The 25,958-nt window shown below is 45.8% G+C and overlaps 1 protein-coding gene and 1 pseudogene across 1 annotated transcript in view; both read left to right on the top strand.

Moving 5' to 3' along the window:
- Positions 1-25,958, top strand: part of LOC136624365 (zinc finger protein 83-like) — a 179,900-nt pseudogene that overhangs the window by 92,072 nt on the left and 61,870 nt on the right.
- The window catches only part of LOC136626716 (zinc finger protein 27-like), a 659,137-nt gene that overhangs the window by 85,959 nt on the left and 547,220 nt on the right, over positions 1-25,958 (top strand). Inside the window, exons 7-8 of the mRNA XM_066601724.1 lie at positions 23,289-23,353; positions 23,724-23,826. Coding sequence (XP_066457821.1) covers positions 23,289-23,353; positions 23,724-23,826 — 168 coding nt within the window. The remainder of the gene's footprint in view (positions 1-23,288; positions 23,354-23,723; positions 23,827-25,958) is intronic.

Here is a 25,958-nt window from a genome sequence, read left to right on the forward strand (position 1 = left end):
GCTTGTCTCCCGCCCTCTCCCTTTCTCTACAGTTGATAGTTTGTTCAGTAGGTTTGTGGTGTCTTGCAAGTAGCTAGTTGTGTTTCTCACCAGTGGTTTGAGGTTACCTTCTACCCATCCTGAGATTCCTTCAGCGAGGGTTCCCACACCTGAGATAATTGGCCTCCCTGGGTTACCAGCTTTGCGTAGTTTTGGAAGTTTTGGTTATCAACCATAGGTTCTCTCCCCGATTGCACCATCCTGGCCCTCATGGATGTGGAATCCTTAAATTCCAACACCCCACATGAAGATGGACTGATTGCCTGCCTGCCAAGCACACCTTGACACTAATAGGGTTGCCTCTGAACCTGTGTTACAACTTACAAGATTCATCCTCACACAACTATTTCTCCTTTGGCAAAGAGATATTACTGCAACTCACCAGAACCACCATGGGCAGTAAAATGGCACCGCAATATGTCAACCTTTTATTGACATACCATTTTAAAAGGACATTTTTAAATCAGGGCTACCATCCCACCTCAATTGATGACCGAATCACCAGAGTCACCAGGATACCCAGGAATCAGCTACTCCAATACACAGAGAAGGAAGAAAATGATTGTATACCTCTAGTATAGACCTACAATCTGCAGCTGGAGGTACTAAGGAAAACTTCAAAGAAACTCCATCATACCCTACACAAGCATGACCGTCTGAAAACCATATTCCAGGACCCTCCCCTTCTGTGTTACAGGCAACCTCCAAGTCTGAGGAACTTGATAATAACCTGTAATATAAGGAGCTGTAAGACTTGCTCACTTGTACTGACCGCGGACAGGATACAAATCCCCAACACACAGCAGGATTATAAGATCCCGAGGACATGTTCCACGTGTGATTTTGTGTACCTGATCCTGTGTTGTAAATGAGGAAGACAGAATTACCTGTGGCTGAGCACTTTTCTAGCCACGGACACAACATAGAAGATATGATAGTTATGATACTGTAGAGCGGTATCAAGTCACAAAGCCATAGAAGAATTTGGGAATATAAATTTATAACAACTTTTCAATAGGGGGTTGAATTCTTCATGAGGATTTATGTGTAAATAGGAAGTATGAGACATCTATAGCACAGATAACACTACTGGCCTGGTGACCCTCCAAGCCCCCACCCGTAACATTAATTCAGGAACCATAAAAGCTTCACTCCTCTATCAGCGTCTATTTAAAAATGTTTGTATTTCTGTTGTAGTATTCTATTAAGTGTAAATTGATCGCATCCATGTTTGTGACTTGTCATAAGTCTGTGTGTATAAATATGCATGCCCCTTCAGATCTATTTCATTTAAAGGGGTTGTCCCGAGGCAGCAAATGGGTCTATACACTTCTGCATGGCCATAATAATGCACTTTGTAATGTACATCGTGCATTAATTATGAGCCATACAGAAGTTATAAAAAGTTTTATACTTACCTGCTCCGTTGCTAGCGTCCTCGTCTCCATGGTGCCGACTAATTTTCGCCCTCCGATGGCCAAATTAGCCGCGCTTGCGCAGTCCGGGTCTTCTTCTTTTCTCAATGGGGCCCCGTGTAGCTCCGCCCCGTCACGTGCCGATTCCAGCCAATCAGGAGGCTGGAATCGGCAATGGACCGCACAGAAGCCCTGCGGTCCATGAAGACAGAGGATCCCGGCGGCCATCTTCAGCAGGTGAGTATGAAGACGCCGGACCGCCGGGATTCAGGTAAGCGCTGTGCGGGTGGTTTTTTTAACCCCTGCATCGGGGTTGTCTCGCGCCGAACGGGGGGGGGGGTTTAAAAAAAAAACCCGTTTCGGCGCGGGACAACCCCTTTAAGCCTGAAGAAGCACCCTGCATTGGTTTTGGAAGCTCGCATAAACCTCATGTATTTTTGTTAGCCATTAACCCATTAGGGACCAAGCACTGAAAATATTCAGAGGAGGAAGAAGCGGTTTTTAACCCTTTCTGCCTCCTCCTTTATTTATTATACATCGCTCAATGAGGGCCATGTAATAAAAAAAGTGAAAGTGGAATTCTTTCTTTTACTACGGGAGCCGACAGTCAGTGACCGCTGGGTGACCTCTGGCACAGCAGAGCTACAAGGTCCCAGAAGACCCTGATTAGTTCTGCCAGCGACTAATGTCACTACAGGAGATGTTTCTCCCTGTAACTGAGGCTCCTATGGATGCCCTAGCTACAGTGGGAAAGTATCAAATTAAAAAAAAAATGAATGTCCCCCAGAGGTCTTATATGACATCATTGGGACATAGATAGTCCTTGGGACATTGGGACAAGGAATGATGACATAAATAAGTAAAGCAAAATTACAGAATAAAACAACAATATATACAAAAAAAAAGAAAATAACCCAAAGCCGACACCAACCAAAACCATTGCCGTATGCGCCATGTAATCCAAAATCATACATATTATATATCAAAATGTCCAAAACAAAATGAGGAACCCGTTCCTACACTTTATTTTAGCGTAAAAATACTAATTAAAAAAAAATAACTATAAATGAAAAAAAAATCTTTTTTTAGCTTTTTACCCCCAATAAAACTAAAAAAAAGGAAGATATTAAAAAAAATAGCCCTACATGTCCCGAGCAAAAAAAAAAAACGCAGCAAAAATAATTTTGGTAGCTATAAGAAAAAGAATAGGGCAGTAAAACCACCACAAGGGTAAAATCCCTAAAAAGTGTCTGGTCCTTAAGGGGTTGAAACGTATCATATCTACAGGGTTACTTGGTGTCTCTTGCTGGAAGCAGTCACATTTTGCTCTGCTGCTAACGCCGCACCGAACCTTATTGTTTATTATACACAACGATTATTGCAAAATCCTTTCTAAGAACGCAGATGTGCGATAATCGTTACGTCTAAATGCAAAGCGTTTGTCGCTCACTTTCAACCTACATAAACATGACTGCTGCTTCACTCGCTTCCCGCTGCCTCTATCAGGGAATGCTGCCAGTTATCACCGCCGCTCCCGCTATACATCCTATTCCCTCCTGATGACACAGCCTGCATGTAGCGGGCTGCAGAAACGCATCCTTTGTATCTGTGAATGGGACTGGCAAGCAAGGAAGTGTGCTGTACATATCAGCTGGCATACCCATAACTTCCCCTGATCTGTCATGACGGTTAAACCCGGAATTTAACCCTTTCCTCTCCACTTAATTGTGTATTTGAGAGTAATCAGAGGTGACTGGGGAGAATTGGAGTGTGCTTCATACATCAATTAGCATACTCACACTGTTCACTTACACTGTCCTGATGGTTAAGTTCAGAATTTAACCCCTTCCTCTCCACTTCCTTATTTGTGGATTTGAGAGTAATCAGAGGTGACTGGGGAGGAGTGCAGTGTGCTTTATACATTATTTAGTGTCCTCACACTCTTCTACTATAAGTCACCTTCCTCTCTCAAATTGTTAAATTATTTTGGGGATGTGGAGGGGTTTAAGATAATCTCTGCTTCCCTTGTTAGCAGCCATAAATAAAGGGTTAATAAACAGCATCAAGGCTGATTGCAGAGTGCAGGTGATATTGGAGGATAGTTTTGAAATATATATAGGAAATAGAATCACTGTCTACTATCTCATGGATTATTATCAGTCTGGGAAGCAAGGACAGCAGCTCTCGGACGAATCAAAAAGGGAACGCCCTCCCAAACTAGCGATTCTGCTGTTCTAACAATACAAGGGGTTATGAATACCTATATTGGTTGGGTGGATATGAGGTATCCTCGATGTCAGTACAATCGCTGTTAATGGGTTTTGAAGTGTAGGTTTTGATTACAAATCAATAACCAAATCTATACCACATTTGAGATGCCATATATACTCGAGTATTAGCCAAGGCACCTAATTTCACCACAAAAAACTGGGAAAATTAGGTGCATGGGAAAAATTCGCAACTCGAGTATAAGCCGAGGGGAACTTCTTCAGCATGAAACGTGCTGAAAAAGTCGGCTTATACTCGAGTACATAGGCGTACCGTCAGAGGTCGCCAGGGTCACAACGGTGACCGGGCGCCTACGCTTGAGGGGGCCCAGAGGCCTCCTCCACCATATACAGGTACACTTTCAGTTCGTATTGTCGGCGTCCGCGTGATTAGTGTGGTCTGGCCGACAGCATGAGCCAGAGACGAGAGTAGGATAAGGGAGGAGTAAGGACTCGGAGAGAGGACAGGGGAAGAGGAGGGGGAATGGGGGAAGGAGCAGAGAGGACACAGACTCACGGCAAAGCACAGCATGGCATGGAGTAGAGCAGGGATGATGATGTCATCATCTCCCTTGCTGTTTCCCTCCTGCTGACACTGTATACAGCTGTTCTCCTCACCAAAGAAGTAGTCCAGGCCCCTGGCTATGCATTTATCTATCTGTTTATCTGCCTGTCTGTAGGTCTTTCTATGCATCTTTCTATCTATCATGCCTGTCTCATATCTATCTATCTATCTATCCATCTATCTCTATTATATATCTCTCTCATATCTATCCATCTCTCTCTCTCTCTCTCTCTCTCTCTCCCTCTCTCCCTCTCTCTCATACCCTCATATCTATCTCTCTCTCATATCTATCCATCTATCTCTCTCTCTCCTATCTATCTGTCTGTCTATCTATCTATCTCTATCATATCCATCTATATCATATCTATCCATCTATCTCTCTCTCCTATCTATCTATTTGTCTGTCTATCTATCTATATCATATCTATCTATATCATATCTATCCATCTATCTCTCTCTCCTATCTATCTATTTGTCTGTCTATCTATCTATATCATATCTATCTATCTATCTGTCTGTCTGTCTATCTCTATCATATCTATCTCTTTCTCTTCTATCTCTCTATCTATCTCTATCATATCTATCTCTCTTCTATCTCTCTATCTATCTCTATCACATCTATCTATCAATCTCTGAATCTCTCTCATATCTATTTATCTATCTATCTCTGAATCTCATATCTCTCTATTAGGCCTCATGCCCACTTGCACACATGGATACCACTGCTGAATCCCGCAGTGAAATCCGTGCATGCCCGCGGACATGGAGAGGAAAAATACATTATACTCACCTCTCTGGATGCTGCAGGGCTCTCCTCTGTGCAGGATCTTCTTTCTTCTGGTCGGCGGATGTGCTCAGCATGCCGGCAGTGCGCCATGCACATGCGGACCAATTTAAAACAAAAATCTCAATAGGTTTCAATGGAGGCCCCGGGAGCCGTCCGTGTAGCACATCCGCAGGAAAATGGAGCATGCTGCGATTTCTTCTAGTGTGTGCGATCCGCACGCTGGGAAGAAATACCATCCAAAGGCTTTTAGCTGCCCTACTGACGCTAATGCATCCCTATGGACAGCAAGACGCACGGATCTCCCTTGCGGGTGCCGCGAGCAGACTTTATAAATAAAATCTGCACGTGGACATTGGCCCTCAGGTATAGGTATGGGGGGAGGGGGGGAAAGGCCCCTGAGCCTTTAGGTACGCCCCTGCTCAAGTATATACAGTATATGGTTTGAGTCTGTCCAAAATTGATTTTAAGTATAAATAAATAAAAGTTAGTCATTATACATTTCTTTTTCGGTGATTAGTTTTGATAATTCAAAAGAAATATACTGCTTCAGTGAATTTCAATCTGGAATGTGAAGCCCTGAGGAAGAAGTTAGCGATTCTCAGCGATTACTGCTTGTCTAAACATTCTGCACGATCGTGACAACTAGCGGTGGCATCACCCGCTGTTTAGCGGCATCTGACTTTGGCAGCTCTGGGAAAGGAGCCTAAACGTGATCTACCTGACCAATTCTCTGGAAACAGGCAGGAATTTATTTCCTTTAGAGGTCCTATCCCTGTGTTAGTTTAGATAGGGATAGCTTGTGTGAGATCTCTGGGTAATGGATCCAGCATATCCTGGGTGGATGAAATAGAATTTTAATAGCCAAAGACCTGAGCTGGTGAGATAATGTCACAATGGGATCTAGAGAAAAAGCAAGGCAAAAAAATAACCCCGCTGAGAAAAGAGAGAAAGAAATAAACAACAACCTAACTAAAAGATGCACAGCGAACTCCAGGAGGACTTGACAGCTCCAACCACCATGCCCAAGTGAGACTGCAATAAACAACAAATAGCTAAGGGAGGGCTAGGAAAATAAGCCTCTTCCTACCTACTGATAGGTGGGGTTTCTTTTCTGGTCTAGCAAATAAAACGTCTCTCACACATGGGGGTATATAATGGAAATACCAACATGCAAGTATACAGATGCAGATAGTAGCAGGCAACCCCTGCACAAAGTACAGAAACTAGCAACCTGTATAGGAGCAGAGCGACCAGTCTACCTCTGCACTGTGGTTAATGTACCACAACACCATTGTGACCGACAAGCTGTGACAGTACCTACCCTCCAAGGGGGGGCCTCAAGACCAGGATTCCACTGTGACATCGGCAGCTGGAGCCCGTGCCCTCTCCTCAGGACTGTACCCTTGCCAATGCTCCAGGTACTGTAATGATTTCCTGACTCGACAAAATTCAACGATCCCGCTAATCTCAAATTGAAAATTCCCATTCACCGTCACTGGAGAAGGAGATGACCCATGCACCGGATTAACAAACTTCTTAACCCCTTAACGACCAGCCCATAGTGTTTTTACGTCCTCCCGAAGTGGGCTCTATTCTCTGAGGACGTAAAAACATGCTTCCTGCAGAGAATAGTGCCCCTCGGGCTGTGGACGTGACAGCTCCATGCTGTCGGTGTCCGCAGGTAGCTGACAGCATGGAGCTGTCATCCCGGGCTGTTCGGAGCCCCCCCCGGCATTGCGATCGGCGCTATGCAATGGATAGCGCCGATCGCAAAAAAAGTAAATAAAAGTACATAAAAGTTAAAGATTCAGCTGCTCCGATGGATCGGATCCATCGGAGCAGCTGAAATTTCTCACCGAGGTCTGGCACGCTGCTCCCCGCTCTCCTGCCGCTCCGGGGCCCGAAGCCGGTCTTCTGCGCATGCGCGCCAGGCGGCATTACGTCAGCCGCATGCGCAGAAGGCCCCTTGGCGCGGGAGATTTAAAATCTCCTGGCTCCCGGCTCCTGTAGGTAGCCGGGAGGCAGGAGATGTCAGCGGGGACTGCGGTGAGCGGTCCCCGGTACCGCGATCGCCGTTATCCAATGGTTAGCGGCGATCGCGAAAAAGTTAAAAAAAAGTTTTAAAAAAGTCAGTTTCACCTCCCCTCATGGATCGGATCCATGAGGGGAGGTGAAAATACTCACCCCCAGTCCTCAGCGGTGTCCCGATGTCCCGGGACCCGAATCCCCGTCTGCGCATGCGCGCCCGATGATTGACATCGGGCGCGTGCACAGACGGGCTCGAGCCCCGGGGAATTTAAAATCCCTCTGCTTCTGGCTGCCATGTGTAGCTAGGAGCAGAGAGATTATACCGGGGACATGATCACTGTCATCCAATGGATGACAGTGATCATGTAAAGTGAAAAAAAAGTGTAAAAAAGTAAAAAAAAAAAAAAGTAAAAAAAAGTTTTTAAAAGTTTAAAAAGCGTACGTTTCATCTCGCCTCATGGATCATATCCGTGAGGGAGGATGAAAGTACGTACCTAAGGCCCCCAGATTTATCCGCGGACCTTACCACAGCTTCTGCACACGCGCCCGTCGCCAAAATGGCGGGCGCATGCGCAAAAGCTGTGGATTGCCAGGATAATTTAAATTCTCCCTGCTCCTGGCTACAAAACGTAGCCAAGAGCATGGAGATTTAATGGGGGTCCGCGGTGAGCGGTTCCTGGTCACGTGTTCGCCATTATCCAATAATGGCGATCACGTAAAAGTAAAAAAAAAAATTTGAAGTTTCATCTCCCCTCACTGATGCGATCGGTGAGAGGAGATGAATCTTTTTACCGGAGGCCTGCGTATTTGAATCCCGACGCGATCTTCCTCCGTGGACCTTCCAGGATTCTGCACATGCGATTGCCGGCAAAAAGCCGGACACATGCGCATGAGTCGGGGAGCCCAGGAAACTTAAAATCTCCTTGCTCCCAGCGACCAACGGTCACAGAGAGCCTGGAGCAGTGACCAGGGGCCTCGTTGAGCGGTCCCCGGTCACGTGATAAAAAGGTAGCGATCTACCTTAGGCCGGTCTCACATGACCGGATAGGAATTACGGATTCCGCATGCGTCTGATCCGCGGTATTACGCAGATCAATCGCATTGGATTACACAATTCCGCTCACATTAGCGGGTCAGAATTGCGTAATCCACTCGCAGAAAAGAGAACGCAGCAGGTTCTATTTTACTGCGGATATCGGCAACATAGAGCCCATTGTGCTCCATGGTCGCGGATATACCCGCAGTCCATACGCAACTACATTGTATACGGGCTGCGGGTACCCGCGTCATCGCTAAGCGATGGTGCGGGAAATACAAACAAAGGTGTACTGTGCATGACCGCCTGTGTGAGTAGGCAGTTATGCGCAGTACATTACGCAGCCGTACGCAGGGTCACAGCCGGGCTCACAGATGGGATCCGCTGTGGGCCTCCGCAAGCGGATTCCGCCTGCACCCGCGTGAGCCCGGCGTTATTCAGACCGCTACCTGTGATACGTATTTTACAAGAAGCCCCGGGAACGCTCGCCTTCCTGCAGTTCCAGGAGCACCTTGTTGAGCGCCTTCTGTGTGAGACCGCCGCACCTCATCAAGCTTACGGAGACTCACGGAACGCCACTTTTTACACCCCATACCCGCCACTGAGGTCATGAAATACCCCCAAAAAGCATGAGAGGAGGGGGGGGGATACCCGGTTTTATTGCCCCATGGGCCCATTCCAACCAGTCTCCGTAATTACCCCTGTCTTCGGAAATACTACACAGTTCACATTTTTACTTTTATCTAAGATTTGCGAACGCCAAAAAGGGCGTGGAGGGGGAGGGGGGGAATTTTTAGGGAGTCAATCTTTATTCTGTACAAATAAGCAATGGGGCCTGGAATTTATTCAGTTGTGCCCTAAAATCCAACAGGTGTTCCGTCCTTTATAGGCCTTGCCATGCGTCCTGTAAGTAGATTAGGGCCACAATGGGTATGTTTCTGAACTCGGGACAAACGGGGGTATCCATTTTGGGGTGAACGTCTTCATTCCTATGTGCACTGTACAAAAAAACCGTTTTTAAATTGAAAAAATTGCCAAAAAAATTGAAAATCGTAACTTTTTCCTTCTGCTTTGCTTAGATTCATTCAAATACTGTGGGGTCAAAATACGCAGTACACCCCTAGATGAATTCGTTAAGGGGTCTAGTTTTCAAAATGGGGTCATTTGAGGGGGTTCTTTATAGTTTTGGCCGCTCAATGGCTCTATAAGTGGGCAATGGGGCCTGAAATTTATTCAGTGGTACCCTGAAATCCAACGGGTATTCCTTTCATTGTAGGCCTAGCCATGGGTCCTGTAAGTCTATTAGGGCCACAATGGGTATGTTTCTGAACACGGGACAAACAGGGGTATCCATTTTGGGGTGAAAGCCTTCATTTATATGTGTGCTGTACAAAAAAAACTGTTTTTAAATTGACACAATAGCCCAAAAAATGAAAATCCTATTTTTTTCCTTTTGCTTTGCTTGAATTTATTCAAAAACTGTGGGGTCAAAATATGCAGTACATCCCTAGATAAATTCGTTAAGGGGTCTAGTTTTCAAAATGGGGTCATTTGTGGGGGTTCTATATGGTTTTGGGTGCTCAAGAACTCTACAAGTGGGCAATGGGGCCTAAAAGGACTTCAAGCAAAATCTATGTTCTGAAAGCCACCGATTACTCCTTTTATTTTGGGCCCCGTTATGCATGCGGACATAAGATTAGGGCCACAATGGGTATATTTCTGAAAACAGCACAAACAGGGGTATCCATTTTGGGGTGTAAGTCTTCCTTCATATGTGTGCTGTACAAAAAAAGCTGTTTTTAAAATGACAGAATTGCCAAAAAAACAAAAATCCAAATTTTTTCCTTTTGCTTTGCTTGAATTTATTCAAAAACTGTGGGGTCAAAATGCGCAGTACACCCCTAGATAAATTCGTTAAGGAGTCTAGTTTTCAAAATGGGGTCATTTGTGGGGGTTCTCTATGGTTTTGGGCGCTCAAGAACTCTACAAGTGGGCAATGGGGCCTAAAAGGACTTCAAGCAAAATTTGTGTTCCGAAAGCCACCGGTCGCTCCTTTCATTTTGGGCTCCGTTGTGTATCCAGACATAAGATTAGGGCCACAATGGGTATGTCTCTGAACACGGGACAAACAGGGGTATCCATTTTTGGGTGCAAGTCTTCCTTCATATGTGTGCTGTACAAAAAAAGCTGTTTTTAAAATGACAGAATTGCCGAAAAAACGGAAATCACAATTTTTTCCTTTTGCTTGGTTTGAATTCATTCAAAAACTGTGGGGTCAAAATATGCAGTACACCCCTAGATAAATTCCTTAAGGGGTCTAGTTTTCAAAATGGGGTCATTTGTGGGGGTTTTCTATGGTTTTGGGCGCTCAAGAACTCTACATGTGTGCTATGGGGCCTAAAAGGACTTCAAGCAAAATTTCTGTTTTGAAAGACACTGACTACTCCTTTCATTTTGGGCCCCGTTGTGGACTCAGATATAACAATAGGGCCACAATGGGTATATTTCTGAACACGGGAGAAATAGGGGTATCCATTTTGGGGTGTAAATCCTGATTTTCATGTAAACTATAGGAAAAAAATATGTCTTTAAAATGACAGATTTGCAAAAATATGAAATTTTACTTTTTCTCCTCTAAATTGAATTAATTCCTGAAAAAAAACTGTGGGGTCAAAATACTCATGACACCCCTCAGTGAATACATTAAGGGGTGTAGTTTTTAAAATGAGGTCATTTGGGGGGGTATCTATTATTCTGACACTCATGAGCCTTTCCAATCTCGGCTTGGTATAGGAAAACAAAGTGTTCCTCAAAATGCTAAAAAGTAATGTTAAATTTGTACGTCTCCTAAATAGTAAAAAAAAAAACGAAAGTTTTTCCAATGTGCACCCAAAATAAAGTAAACGGGTGGAAATATAAATCTTAGCAAAAATTTCTATATTATGTTTGCACATATTTAAGATATTGCAGTTGGAAATGTGAAAAAATGACGATTTTTTCAAAATTTTCCCAATTTTGGCGCTTTTAATAAATAAACACAATTTCTATCGGTCTATTTTTTTCACCTAAATGAAGCACAACATGTGGCGAAAAAACAATGTCAGAATCGCTTGGATATGCAAAACCTTTCTGGTGTTTTTCCATGTTAAAGTGACACATGTCAGATTTGCAAAATTTGGCCTGGTCATTAAGGCGCAAACAGGCTTGGTCACTAAGGGGTTAAATAAAGATAGGTGGAACACATCAGTCATTTTAATGAGCTGGGAATCCCCAACCTGAATGACACCTAAGACAGGGGGTGGAATCAGTGCACATTCTGAAATGTTTGGCCCCATCACAGTAAATCAAATTAGTAAAGGCTCCACTATCTAAAAACAACCCTCACAGGAAAATAATGCCTAGTAAGTAGTATCTCAGCAGGAAGGACCAGCATGGAGAATGACATCTAAGCAATTTGTGGGAACGGGCGCAGCCTTTGGAAATCCTCTGCAGGGGATTGTTTGAAGAGGTCCCAAGCAGATTGGGCTGCCCACTGTAGCCGGAAAACCTCAGCGGAAGCTTCCCTGGACTGAGAGGAGCAGTTTGAGCCCTCTCACAGACCCGTGGGTACCAGCGAGAAGTGCGGCCTGGTGTTCGGACCGCCGCTATCTGGAAGTGCGGACGGAGGCCTGGTAGTGGTCAGATCCTGCGACCGCCAGAGCAGAGAGACCCATGATCCGACGAGTGATGGCTGGGGTGCCGCTGCCCAGAGGAGCAGTGAAGAGACGCCAGCAGAAGGGAGGTGAGACAGTCACTGGAGCAGCTGCTGGTGGCGGGAGAGCCGCAAAGCATGGCAAGATGGTCCTCAGGCACAGTAATTAAGAGAAACACCGCTTTTTAAAGATCACAGCACCCCCCCCCCCTCCCTCTCCCAAAGATAAGCGGCTTGCCATGGACACCTCCAGGCTCCTGAGGTGACCTGAGAGAGACCCCCAGTAGAGCAGGACAGAGCAAGCAGGGGAGATTGGGACCCAGGGAGGCTCTGAAGGAGGGTAGAGGAACCTTCCCTAGCTCATGTAGATGGGGTACATAAAAGTCTGGAGATGCAGGGCTCTTGCAATAACCCCATTGCTCTGCATGAGATATGTGCTGGACTGTAAATCATGAGATATGTGCTGGACTGTAAATTCTCATGACAAGCTATCTAAAGCCCTCTATTCAGTCCTATGGAACTCTGCTGCCACCTGCTGCCCTTCCTGGGAATGGCAGTTTTTCAGCTCCCTTGTTAATACAATAAAATATACGTTTTTCAGGGTGTTTGTGCAGTAAAGGATGGATTGGAGAATGCATCCCTGATTCCTGCTCCTTCTGGATTTTTGCACTTTCATATGCAATAACAACCTACTCAACATAATTGCACCCTTTGGCATACATTTGGAACTTTATACAACAATGGTCAAAATCAAAAGCAAATCATCACAGCTCTCTCAGACCCCTTCTAGAGCTACTCTACCTAGCATTTTTGCTTCACAACCTCAAACTGACCCTCCCTCCCCAACGAATCCACAAACCTCTTTAGCGTCAGAGGCCTCCTCGCCAAAATCACAGGAAGGGCTGATTTTGGATACTGGTTACGTTCACTTTGACCAGTCATCCTTTCTGGATTAGATGAAAGCAATCTTTAAATCTGAACTCTTAGCTGCCATTAAGGAATTCTGGGATGAAGGCCAAAACATTGTATGGCCGAAACGCGTCTACTGCTGAAATAAACATTTGGAACTACGTTTGCTGCTGCCAACAGTAATCTTCTACGCCTGCTGGGATTGGGGGCATCTTCACTAGAGACGCCTCTGTGAAGTAAGTTCATCTTATTCATATCTTTATCATACCTTCCACCTTACTGTATCCATATATATGAGCGCTGAGGACTTTTTTTCTCCTCTCTTCTTTATTCATAAAGATGAACAAAGGCTGGATTTCCCCAGACTTCTCTTCTCCACCAGCGAAGAGCAGCGGAACATAAAGATTCTTTTCGCTTCACCTGCCCTCTCAGTTGAGCAATGTTTCAGGGGTACATCTCTTGCAACACCAATTTTTCAGGCCCTCATCTATACTCTTATCTAACGAATTTTTCCGGCCTTCGCCTACACTCATGCTACACCAATGTTTCAGGGGTTCGCCTATACTCTTTCGACAGAAATGTTACTGGGGTCTGGCTATACTGCTGCATAACTGTTACAGGGGTCTGCGTATACTTCTGCTACAAAAATGTTACTGGGCTCTGCCTATACTTCTGCCACGTTAATGTTACAGTGGTCTGCCTATACTTCAGCTACAGAAATGTTACAGGGGTCTGCCAATACTGCAGCTACATAAATGTTACTGGGGTCTGTCTATACTGTTACTACTAAAAATGTTACAGAGGTCTGCCAATACTGCTGCTACATACATGTTACTGGGGTCTGCGTATACTTCTGCGACTAAAATGTTACTGGGCTCTGCCTATGCTTCTGCCACGTAAATGTTACAGGGCTCTGCCTATACTGCTTCTACAGAAATGTTACAGGGGTCTATCTATACTTCTGCTAATCAAATGTTACTGGGGTCTGTCTATACTGTTACTACAGAAATGTTACTGGGGTCTGTCTATACTGTTACTACAGAAATGTAACTGGGGTCTCCCAAGACCTCTGCAACATAACTGTTACTGGGGTCAGCTTATACCTTTGCTACAAGAATATTACAGGGGTCTGTGCATACAATCGGTGCACTAAGTTTTCCCATCGCGGTGTTTTACCTATCTGGCCCCAAAAGAAAAAAACAGACTGACTAGGGCATGGATTGTGGGCCGAGGCCAACATGTATTTTCTCTCACATTACCAGAGCTATCCAGGGCACTGCAATGAGATTTCTTCATGTACCTTCTCTGGGTTCCTGGGATCCACACATGCTGTGGGTGCACACAGACTACCCATAGCAGAGTTGTACCTGCCTGGAACTTTAAATAAAACCCAGACTGACTAGGGCATGGAGTGTGGGCCGAAGCCAACATGTATTTTCTCTCACGTTACCTCAGCTTTCCGGGGCACTGCAATGGGATTTCTTTATGTACCATCTGTGGGTTCCTGGGAGCCACCCATGCTGTGGGTGCACACAGACTTCCCATAGTGGAGTTGTACCTGCCTGGCACTTTAAAAAAAAACCAGACTGACTGGGGCATGGAGTGTGGGCCAAAGCCAACATGTATTTTCTCTCACGTTACCTCAGCTATCCGGGGCACTGCAATGGGTTTTCTTTATGTACCTTCTCTGGGTTCCAGGGAGCCACCCATGTTGTGGGTGCACACAGACTTCCCATGGTGGTGTTGAACCTGCCTGGCACTATGAAAAAAACCCAGACTGACTAGGGCATAGAGTGTGGGCCGAACCCAACATGTATTTTCTCTCACGTTACCTCAGCTATCCGGGGCACTGCAATGGGATTTCTTTATGTACCTTCTCTGGGTTCCTGGGAGCCACCCATGCTGTGGGTGCACACAGACTTCCTATCGCGGTGTTGTACATGCCTGGCAATATGAAAAAAACCCAGACTGACTAGGGCATGGAGTGTGGGCCAAAGCCAACATATATTTTCTCTCCCGTTACCACAGCTATCCGGGGCACTGCATTGGGACAAACAAGAGGAGCGATACAGCGCTAATGAGACGTTCACAGCTACGCTAGCATCGGAGTACGCTATAGGCCCGTGATTGCTGAGGGTTTGTGCAGAGGCCTATGTCCTCGGCGCAGTGAAAGTCTGCTTCATGCTTACGATTGCTGAAGCTGTTGGCTGAGGCCTATGTCCCGGGGGAACTGCAACTGCGCCAGGTTGGGCCTGTGGAGCTTTTTCCTGGCTAATCCAGTCTTTGGAACGGTGAAAGAAAACGTAACGGATTTAATGAGACCTTCACAGGTGTACTAGCATCGAAGTCTGCTTCATGCCTACGATTGCTGAAGCTGTTGGCTGAGGCCTATGTCCCGGGGGAACTGCAACTGAGCCAGATTGGCCCTGTGGAACTTTTTCCTGGCTAATCTAGTCTTTAGAGTGGTGAAAGAAAACGTAACGGATTAACTAAGACCTTCACAGGTGTACTAGCATTGAAGTCCGCTTCATGCCTACGATTGCTGAAGCTGTTGGCCGAGGCCTATGTCCCGGGGAACTGCAACGGTGCCAGGTTGGGCCTGTGGAACTTTTTCCTGGCTAATCCAGTCTTTGGAGCGGTAAAAGAAAACGTAACGGACTGAGACCTTCACAGGTGTACTAGCATCGAAGTCCGCTTCATGCCTACGATTGCTGAAGCTGTTGGCCGAGGCCTATGTACCGGGGGAACTGCAACGGTGCCAGGTTGGGCCTGTGGAACTTTTTGCTGGCTAATCCAGTCTCTGGAGCCGTGAAAGAAAACGTAACGGACTTACTGAGACCTTCACAGGTGTACTAGCATCGAAGTCCGCTTCATGCCTACGATTGCTGAAGCTGTTGGCCGAGGCCTATGTCGCGTGGGAACTGCAACGGCCCCAGGTTGGGCCTGTGGAACTTTTTCCTGGCTAATCCAGTCTTTGGAGCCATGAAAGAAAATGTAACAGACTTACTGAGACCTTCACAGGTGTACTAGCATTGAAGTCCGCTTCATGCCTACGATTGCTGAAGCTGTTGGCCGAGGCCTATGTCCCGGGGGAACTGCAACTGAGCCAGATTGGCCCTGTGGAACTTTTTCCTGGCTAATCCAGTCTTTGGAGTGGTGAAAGAAAACGTAAGTGATTTAATGAGACCTTCACAGGGGTACTAGCATTGAAGTCCGCTTCATGCCTACGATTGCTGAAGCTGTGGGCCGAGGCCTATGTCGTCATCGGCGCAGTGTAAGTCTGCCATGTTTGGCCACTCTGATTTCTTTATTGTTCATGTCTTGGGTTGCCTAGGACCCACCTATGCTATTGGTGCAGACAGACTTCCCATCGTGATGTTTGACCTGTCTGTCACAAACACACTGACTGACTTGGGTAGGGGGCAGAGTGCAGATGGCTTTCCCCTTGCGCTGTCGATTGAGCTATCCAACAGCTAGACAGAATGAATGCTGTATGGGCACATGGATTCCCCATAGCTATGTAACTCATGCCCACGTTTGCAGCTCCTGACGGAGCTTGGCACTTTATGATTCTCAACTGCATTGTGGGCTATCGCCCCCCCCCCTCACTTTTAAAGAAGGTCGCTACCTGGCCCTACTAGCCCTCTGCAGTGTGTGCCTCCGCTTCCTCCTTATCGCAGATAGACTTATAAATAGACATGAGGGTGGTGTGGCTATGCAGCCAGCGTGTGGCATGAGGGCAGCTGAAGGCTGCGCAGGGACACTTTTGTGTGCACTGGGGACGCAGGGTCATGCGGGGGGGTTGGGCAGCATGTAACCCAGGAGAAGAGGCAGCGGTATGTCCCGCAAGCAGTGATTGTGCTTGGTTGGAGGTAGTGTGGTGCTTAGCTAAGGTGTGCCTTGCTAATGAGGGTTTGTCCGAAGTAAAAATTGTTGGGGGGGGGGGGGGGGGGGATGGGGGCATTCTTGCCGCTATTGTGGCTTAATAGTGGGACCTGGGAACCTGAGATGCAGCCCTGCATGTTGCTCCTCGCCTGCCCTATCCGTTTCTGTGTCGTTTCCAGATTTTCACAAATGAAAACCTTAGCGCAGCATGGGTCATATACAAAAATGCTCGAGTCGTCCTTTGACTTCAATGGGGTTCGTTACTCGAGACGAACTCTCGAGCATCGCGGAAAGTTCCACTCGAGCAACGAGCACCGGAGCATTTTGGTGCTCGCTCATCTCTAGTACCAAATAATGTATAAAAAAACATCTAAAATCAATAAATATAAAGGAAATTAGACTTTAAATCCATAACCATCTGGATGTCTCGTGCCAATAGTAAGTATCCAATATGCTTCTGTCTTAAACACTTGCTCCTGATTTACAACACCTCTCTTCACATTGAACACTCTTTCTATGCCATGGAATACAAAACTACTTAGACTACCAGAGTGTACCTTAAGAAAATGTTTTACTACTCGAGAAACGGTTGGTATTCCCAATTTTGATAGGCCGCACATGCTCCGCAATACGTGTTCTTATTTTGCACATTGTACAACCAACATAGCTTTTATTACAGCTTGTGCATGAGATCAAGTAAATAGCACTGGGGGTGTCACAATTCATATAACTAGTTATTTTATCCTCTGCAAACCCTTAATATCCATAAATTTATTTCTTTTAATAGCCAAATGGCATATACTACACCGGGAATATCCGCATTTTAAAAAGTGGGGCCGCCCCCGGCTTGCCACAGTCGCACACTGGAAGAGATAAGGGAGAGTGCTGCTGCTGCTATAGGGGGAGTGTTAGCGTCTTCAAGAGCCCCAACGGTCCTTCTTAGGGCCACATCTGACTGTGTGCATTACTGTTGTGGCTGCTGGTAGCAGTTTTGCACTTTTTTTTTTTTTGTATATCGGGCGTGCAGTCTATAGCGTTCTCAGGCTGCAGTCTGTACTACATAGTATAGGGACAGCGTTGCTGAGATAGGGAGAGTGGTAGTGTAGGATCCTGTGTACAAGAACCCCAACTGTCCTTCTTAGGGCTACCTGTGACCGTGTGCATTTTACAGGTTGTCTGATGGGAGTTGTAGTCCATCACTATTGCACAGCTAGGCCTGTTTGCAGCCTTCCATATAATTTTTTTCTGGCTACAGTAAGCGTTACATAACCGCTGTCAGCCTCCAACTGTATGCCAATAATTCCAAAATTTTTTACACTGCTCTGTGTCTGCCGTCAACTTCACGCACAGCGTATGGCGACAGCCCCTGATAGAGGGAAAGTCATATACACGCTATATAGCCTGCATTGTATTTCAAAACATTTTTTAAATAAAAGCTCCTTCTTACGGCTACCTGTGACCGTGTGCATTTTACAGGTTGGGTGATGGGAGATGTAGTGCATCTCTATTGCACTTAGGCCTGTTTGCGGCCTTCCTGACAATTTTTTCTGCCTGGAGTTTGCCTTACTATAACGCTCTCAGTGACAAAGTCTTCGCACATAATTCCAAGATTAGTTACACCCGCCTGTGTCTGCAGTGAATTAGAGACACACAGCGTACAGCCACAGCGACCGATAGAGGGGAAGTGATATACACACTATATAGCCTGTATTTTTTTACCACAAAAAACAAAAAGCTCCTCAGTTGGGCTACCTTTGACCGTTTAAATTTCACTGGTTGTCTGGTGGGAGTTTTAGTCCATCACTATTGCACAGTTAGGCCTGTTTGCGGCCAGCCTATTTTTTTCTGCCTGGAGTTTGCCTTACTATAACGCTCTCAGCGACAAAGTCTATGCACATAATTCCAAGATTATTTACACCGGCCTGTCTCTGCAGTGAATTTGACGCTCAGCTACAGCCAACACAGCCACTTATAGAGGGAAAGTGATATACACAGTATATAGCCTGTCTTATTTAAAAAAAAACAAACCAAAAAGCTCCTTCGTTGGGTTACCTTTAACTGTCTGCATTTTACTGGGTGCCTGGTGGGAGATTTGGTGCATCACTATTGCATTGCTAGGCCTGTTTGCGGCCTTCCTTCCATTTTCTTCTGCCTGGAGTTAGCGTTGCGATTCCGCTCCCTGCGTGAAAGTGTACGCATATAATTCCATAATTATTTATGCGGTCTGTGTCTGCTGTATTCGTAATCCACCATGCTGAGGGGTAGGGGGTCGAGGATGTAGGCGCGGGTGAGGATGCAGAGTTCTAAGTGAGGGTGTGGGCACAGGCCGAGTTCCTGGTCCAGGTGTATACCAGCCGGCTGCTGCGGGACTAGGAGAGAGGCAAGTTTCTGGGGTCCTCAGCTTCATATCACAATTTATGGGTTCACGTGGTAGACCTTTATTGCAAACAGAGCAGTGTGAGCAGGTCCTGTCGTGGATGGCAGAAAATGCATCCAGCAATGTATTGCGCACCCAGTCTTCTACGCAGTCCACTGCTGAAACTCTGAATCCTCTGGCTGCTGCTCCTCCTTCCTCACAGCCTATACTGCTGCTACAAAAATGGTACTGGGGTTAGCATATGCTTCTACTACATAAATGTTACAGGGGTCTGCTGATACTGGTGCTACAGAAATGTTACAGGGGTCTGCCTATACTGCTGCTACAGAAATGGTACTGGAGTCTGCCTATACTTCCACTACAGAAATGGTACTGGGGTCTGCCTATACTGCTGCTACACAAATGTTACAGGGCTCTGCCTATACTGCTGCTACAGAAATGTTACTGGGGTCTGTTTATACCTTTGCTACAGGAATGTTACTGGGGTCTGTCTATACTATGGGTGCACTAAGTCTTCCCATCGCGATGTTTTACCTATATGGCACAAATAATACAGTGACTGACCAGGCCAGAATTGCTGACCGAGGCCAAGTTGCTTGGCGGGGCGAAACTCTCCCATGCTTGGGCACTCCGATGTCTTCCTGTGTAATACCATCTTTGTGCACTTACAGCATAGGCTAGCCCAAGGAACTCAAAGACTGCCCCTTCCAGTGTTGAGCTATCTATGTTGTGACACATGGATTTCCCATTGCTATGTAACTCAGGGCACCATGGGTCACAAAGGTGGAGGCTTGGAACCGAGCTTGACCCTGAGCCCGCTAACATGCTTCCCACACAGACTATAGCGGGTCCTGGTCATGGTGTCTTGGGCTTGTAATGCCCCCTCCTCCTTCTGCTTGGCGTCATGGGATCAGCACAGTTATCTGAGACACTGATTTGGGCCATATCGCATAATCTCGGCTCCGCATCTCCGTCTCGCACACAATCGGCTCCGCATTTCCGTCTCGCACATGCTCAGCTCTACACCCCTGACTTGCACTTGCTTGGCTCCACTCCATCTCACACGCACTCGGCTCCGCTCCTCTGTCTCACACACACTCAGCTCTAATCCTCCATTTCATACCCGCTCAGCTCTGCTCTCCCATTTCACACACACTCCACACTGCTCCTCCCCCATCTCGCACACGCTCCTCTCCTCCTCCATCTCGAACACGCTCGTCTCTTCTTCTCCATCTCACACACTCAGCTCTGCTCCATGCACTCTCTGAATACATCCTGATGGGACACAAAAACTGCAGGTCACACAGCAGAGTTTTGCATCCACTGAGCGGAGAGACCTGGTCATGTGACCCCTTGTCTCCTCCCACACACTGATCACATGATGGTGACATCATCACAGGTCCTGTAAGCACAGAACAACCCCACGGCTCCTGTCCGGCTGCGGGTGGAGGTATGTGGGGTCACAGCTTCCCCTTGTGGAGACACCCGGGAGGTGCAGGAGATCAGCGGCCATGTAACGCTCCTCTGGGGAGTCTGGGATGTACATAGGAGATGGTACAAGGCCTCTGCAGCGCCCCCTATTGGCAGGCCTGTAACATGACTGGGAATAGAAGCCTCCGGAAGGCAGAGAACATCTCCAGCTACAATCAGGATTATTCGGCCTCCACTACAAATTCGCTTTCTACAATCCATACAAAATCCCCCCAGAAGAATATAAATAAGTGACACAACTGATAGAACGAGCGCTTTCCCCAAATCCCCATAAAATGCCCCTTTTTCTGCCTCCTGCGGCCCCAGAATCCCCCATGAGGTCTTTAGTCCTGGGAGCCCCTTCTGCTGAGCGGCTGCAGACGGACAGCAGCTTCTGCCGGCGCTCCGGAGGAGTCTTACCCCGTTCCTCGCGGCCGCCGGCTCACTGATGCTCTGGGGTTTGGGAGGTGCAGCCGCCGTCTCGTCGCTCCAGAATCTTCCGTCTTCTGAAACCAGTAAATCCCCCAGAACTTCTCGGCTCGCAGCTCCCGGCTGGATGTGCTGTTTGTAGCATTTAGTGGAAGCGCTGGACACGTTTTGGCCGCCCGATCCTTCTTCAGCGGCCGGACTCCTACAAATCACTGGGGAAGAAATAGCAGATAACATGTTGTATCTTCATAGCGTCATAAGTCCCCCTGGTTAACCCCTTCCTACTCCGAGGCTTATATGTACACACTGAGTGATGTTCTCACCCAGCTGGCCTCCCGCCGCAGCAGCAGGGATCAGTGAGAACATCAATGCCAACAGTTAACCGCTTACATGACACAATCCATGTTGATCGCAGCATGTAAAAGGCTGACAGAAGGATAACCATGCAAACATGAAGGGCCAATGGGTCCCCATGGCAAATAAATGCCAGTCAATGGCCCCGGGTCTGCAATCACTAGGATAAGCTATGATGCACTGCAGTACAGAAGTATAGCAGTGTATTATCATAGCGATCATAGCCTCACCGGTTCATGTTCGCTCCAGGGACATAAATATATATGTATGTATATTAGTTTTGTTATCAAACCCTGCGGTAAAAATCCCATTGTTTATCGAGTTCTTGTGTTCATCATCTTAGGGTACACGCACACCGACGCTTTTTTATCCTTTTTCAGATCAAAAAATCAATGCAAAAATCGAGTAACAAAAGCGCCCTTACATCTGATTGGGGGGAATTCACAGAAACTTGTTTGTTTATTCAGATGAATAGCCCAAACAAAAAAATATTTAGCAGCATGTCCCGTTCTTGTCCGAATCTCAGCTGAGAACAGTACCTGTCACTGTGTGGTGTCCCACACATCGGATGCACATGGATGGGATGGCCAAGTGCCGAGGATCTGGGCGCAACTTTTTAAAGCGCCTGTGCGCATGTACCCTTAGGCCGCACTTACATCGGCGTGTGCAAGACTGATCCAGTAAACTCAGACCGATACTGAACTCACCGACCTGCACATCAGATTTTCACCTGTGTGAATATAGCATGTTGTTCAAATAAAAATAGTAAAACATTCACAATGCCTCATATAAACATCACACAGCGCGCCAGTGGGCGGCAACTTTGTTTTAGTTCCATAAAAAATAGGGAGCGATACCGAGCCACAATTAGCTGCGATCTCTCTATCTCAAGCTCTCAGTCCGAGAGAAAAGTCACGTAAAATAATGGCTCTTTTCATGTGTGATTTGTGTTCATCTCGCAACACACAGAAATCGTACTGAAAATCGCCCGTGTGAATACACCCTTATTTATAGCCGTCCTTTAATCCCCTATAATCCAGAGATTTGGGGTGGTTTACATTGTCTCGTTTTCTCTCCATTCAGGATCCTCGGCTGATATCTTCTATATCAGATAATATTCCTGATTGACCCGACAAGAATGGATAGGAACCGGGACAAGATGGCGGAGAGTATATTCACCCTCACCCTAGAGATACTCTTCCAGCTTACAGGAGAGGTGAGAGATTCTGGGGATGACGTCACGTTCCATCATTCTTATCTATGTCAGTCTCTGGTCACATCTACGGCAGAGGATTTACTGCCGATTCATCATAAATGCCGTAAAATAATAGAGCCGGTTGTTCTGGTAGAATGACGGAAACCCAACAGATCTACTATAAGGCAATTGGAGGTTGTTGGGGGTCATTATTGTCTGTCATCTAACAGAACCAAAACTCTGATCATTTTGTTCTTCTGCTCCTGTGAATCTTAGAATTTTACTAATTGTTGGCCATAACTGGAGACATGAAGGACTCTGGGAATGTCTGCAGGGATATTCATGGATGTGTGTCCCCATAAACAGGATTACACAGTGGAGAAGAAGACTTCTAGTGATGGCTGTCAGGCCCCGGTGTCTGATGGATGGGGAAGACCCCTGAGCCCAATCACAGGGCCTCCACCTCACCCCCTGATACTGGAGGAGATCAATGAGCAGAAGATCCTAGAACTCACCAACAAGATGATTGAGCTGCTGACTGGAGAGGTGACGCTGCTGGGAATGCTGGGACATTATACAGTAACGCTATGGCCGTATAACATGTCTGGGTGATGACGGTATCATTGTGTTGTCAGGTTCCTATAAGGTGTCAGGATGTCACTGTCTATTTCTCCACGGAGGAGTGGGAGTATTTAGAAGGACACAAGGATCTGTACAAGGACGTCATGATGGAGGACCAGCAGCGCCCCCCATCTCCAGGTAATAGACAGGACTAAATCCACACGGCCTTTATTATTTGTATGTAGAGAATGAATTCAGTGGCTGTCTGTGTTTTCTGCAGGTAGATCCAGTAAGAGAACAGCAGCGGAGAGATGTCCCCGTCCTCTTCTTCCACAGGTTAATCAGGTAGATGGAGAGAAGGTCTCATGAAATCTCCCCTCTGGTCTGTAGGACGGCTGGGAAGGTCTTGTGTTCAGTCTTATTATATGACTGATACTTGTGTAATGAGAAAGCTGGAGATGGCAGGATTACAGCCGACCGCAGACATTAGATCTCCGCATCTTATCACTATTTTCTGGTTCTGGAGACTTCTGGTTGGAATAAAGAAGCAACAGGTTGGAGTTATACAGGAGACCTGCAGCTATTTGGCCCAGATCACTACTGCTGTCATGTCATTCCGTCTCCTCATACTAATTAATGACCTTTTCTGGCCATATAAAACCTCCCACACGACTTCTCCAACTGTGTGATGACTTTTACAATATTTATTTCACAGCTGGTGAAACTGGAGGAAGATGAGATCCCTATTGATGCTACAGAGACACATGTGAGCGGGGATCAGCTGTGTAAGGAGGGGATCCCTACAGATGACCCCCCAGGTGAGACTTCATGTAGAAAAGAGTCTTTGTTGTTGGGGTTTCAGTTCTATATTCCCTTATTCAGCCAAAGACAATCTTCGCATTGTTTTCATTATTCGCTACTCAAAGAATTAAGGGAACATTTCAATCACATAAAGAGTAAAACTTTCTGTCTAACACATGGAGACTCCAAATCGCAGCTTTTTCTTAAATCCATATTAACCCCTTAAGGACGCAGCCCTTTTTTTTACCATTTTTGTTTTTTCATTCCCCATTTTGAATACCTCATGACTCTATTATTATCCCTGACATGTATGTCTGAGGGCTTGCTGTTTGCAGGATGACTCGTAGTTTTCAGTGGTATTATTTAATATATCATATAATGTACTGATAAACCTTCTAAAAATTGTAAGTGGAGGGAAATGGGGAAAAAAATGAAATTCCGTCATCTTTGAGCGCATCTTGTTTCTTCGGCGTAGAATGATTACTATAATGCCAACTTATATTGTTTTTTTGCACTCCTATATTTTTTTCTAAGATATTTAATTTTTATGTTATTTTCTCTTCCCATTTTCTGACAGCCATAAGATTTGTATTTTTCCATCGACATTATTGTGCTAGAGCTCATTTTGTGCGAGACGTCCTGGAGTTTCTGTTAGTAACATTTTAGAATACATACGACTTATTGATTGCTTTTTGTTACATTTTTTCTTGGAGACGGGGCTATTTCTGAAGCTACTGTTGGTAAGAGTTCTCATTTACGACAAAACAAATCCAGCCATGTGTGGCTCTGTACAGAAGAAAACGCTTCAGTTTTGTTTCTTTTGCTGCTCCAGGCCCCGGACCTTGGATAACAAACAATCCTTGCTGTCCTACAAAGCGTGCCCGTCCTGGTGTCTCTGACCACTATACTCCAAGTCCGCCTATACTAAATCTTCTGTGTGTATGCCTGTCCCCAACCAAGGCATTCAGAGTGAGGGGATGAGTTTTCCTATTCAGGGAGACCTAAATCACTCAAGCATCAGACATATCTGTTCGGGAAGTCATCTCTTTGAGCCATGCCATATAGTTTTCCGCCCGACCCCAAGATTGCTTCTTCAGTTACAGAATTCAAATTTCTCCTTCATAGTCCCATGCTTTGGCTAATGCGATACACACTCTCTCCTCTCAGGGTGTAATTATTCCTGTTTCCCCTTTAGAACAGTGCAGGGGGTTCTAATCCAATCTCTTCATGTTACCCAAGGACGACGGCACTGTCTAACCCGTTCTGCATCTGAAGAGGTTAAATCAATATGTCAAGGTTCAACAGTTCCGCATGTAAACATGTCATCCATAGACATTAAGCAATTCACCCAGTGATCAGTGGGTGGTTTACAGAAAAATAGACGATGCACATACTTAGATGAGGAGTTTGCAGGCACCAGCAAGCCTCTATGTTCGCTTTCAAAGTAAGCATGGAAGCATATGGGGGCTTTATATCTCTATGTTCAATGCTTGGAAAAGGAGGTGAATCTGTTTATAAGCCTTCTAAAGCACATTGCACTTCTCTGTGATTCCTGTGCTGTTTATCCTGGGCAAACAATGAAAACTGGAGGTGTTTGTATTCTCCCAGGAAACCTGAATAATGCGTGATACTTTCTTCTAAAAGCTCCTTTACTCTGTAAGCTTATTAGCTGTATGAGCCATGGATGAGAGCAACAGATTAGAGCTCCAGCTGTATGTACTAATGTAATAACACCGCATTGGAAAAGCACAAAAAAATAATCTTATTGGCTAAAATAATCTGTCCATTAGGATGGCTGTCAGTAGATTAGGTGCTCCACAAATTATTGTGCCTCATGTAAATGGGAAAAACCTTTAATGTTTGGATTTGAATACCAGCCTTATAATTTGTATGAACATTTTATATGCAAATGTAATGAGCTATTGGTATAGTTGTAATGTTATATTCAAAAATATTACAATCCATTTTATTTTTGGCAGATGAAAAAACCAAGGGACATCTGATATCAAAAGATTTGAAAGCGGAAGATCCTGGTATCATACAAGATACATATGAAGAGCTTCCTATTATCACAAATATATGCTCAGTACTTCAAAGCAAAAATCTATCTTCTGATTCTTCTAAACAGGTTCCATCTTCTGATTCATTA

The sequence above is a fragment of the Eleutherodactylus coqui genome, chromosome 4 (assembly GCF_035609145.1).
Source record: "Eleutherodactylus coqui strain aEleCoq1 chromosome 4, aEleCoq1.hap1, whole genome shotgun sequence".
Classification (NCBI taxonomy): domain Eukaryota; kingdom Metazoa; phylum Chordata; class Amphibia; order Anura; family Eleutherodactylidae; genus Eleutherodactylus; species Eleutherodactylus coqui.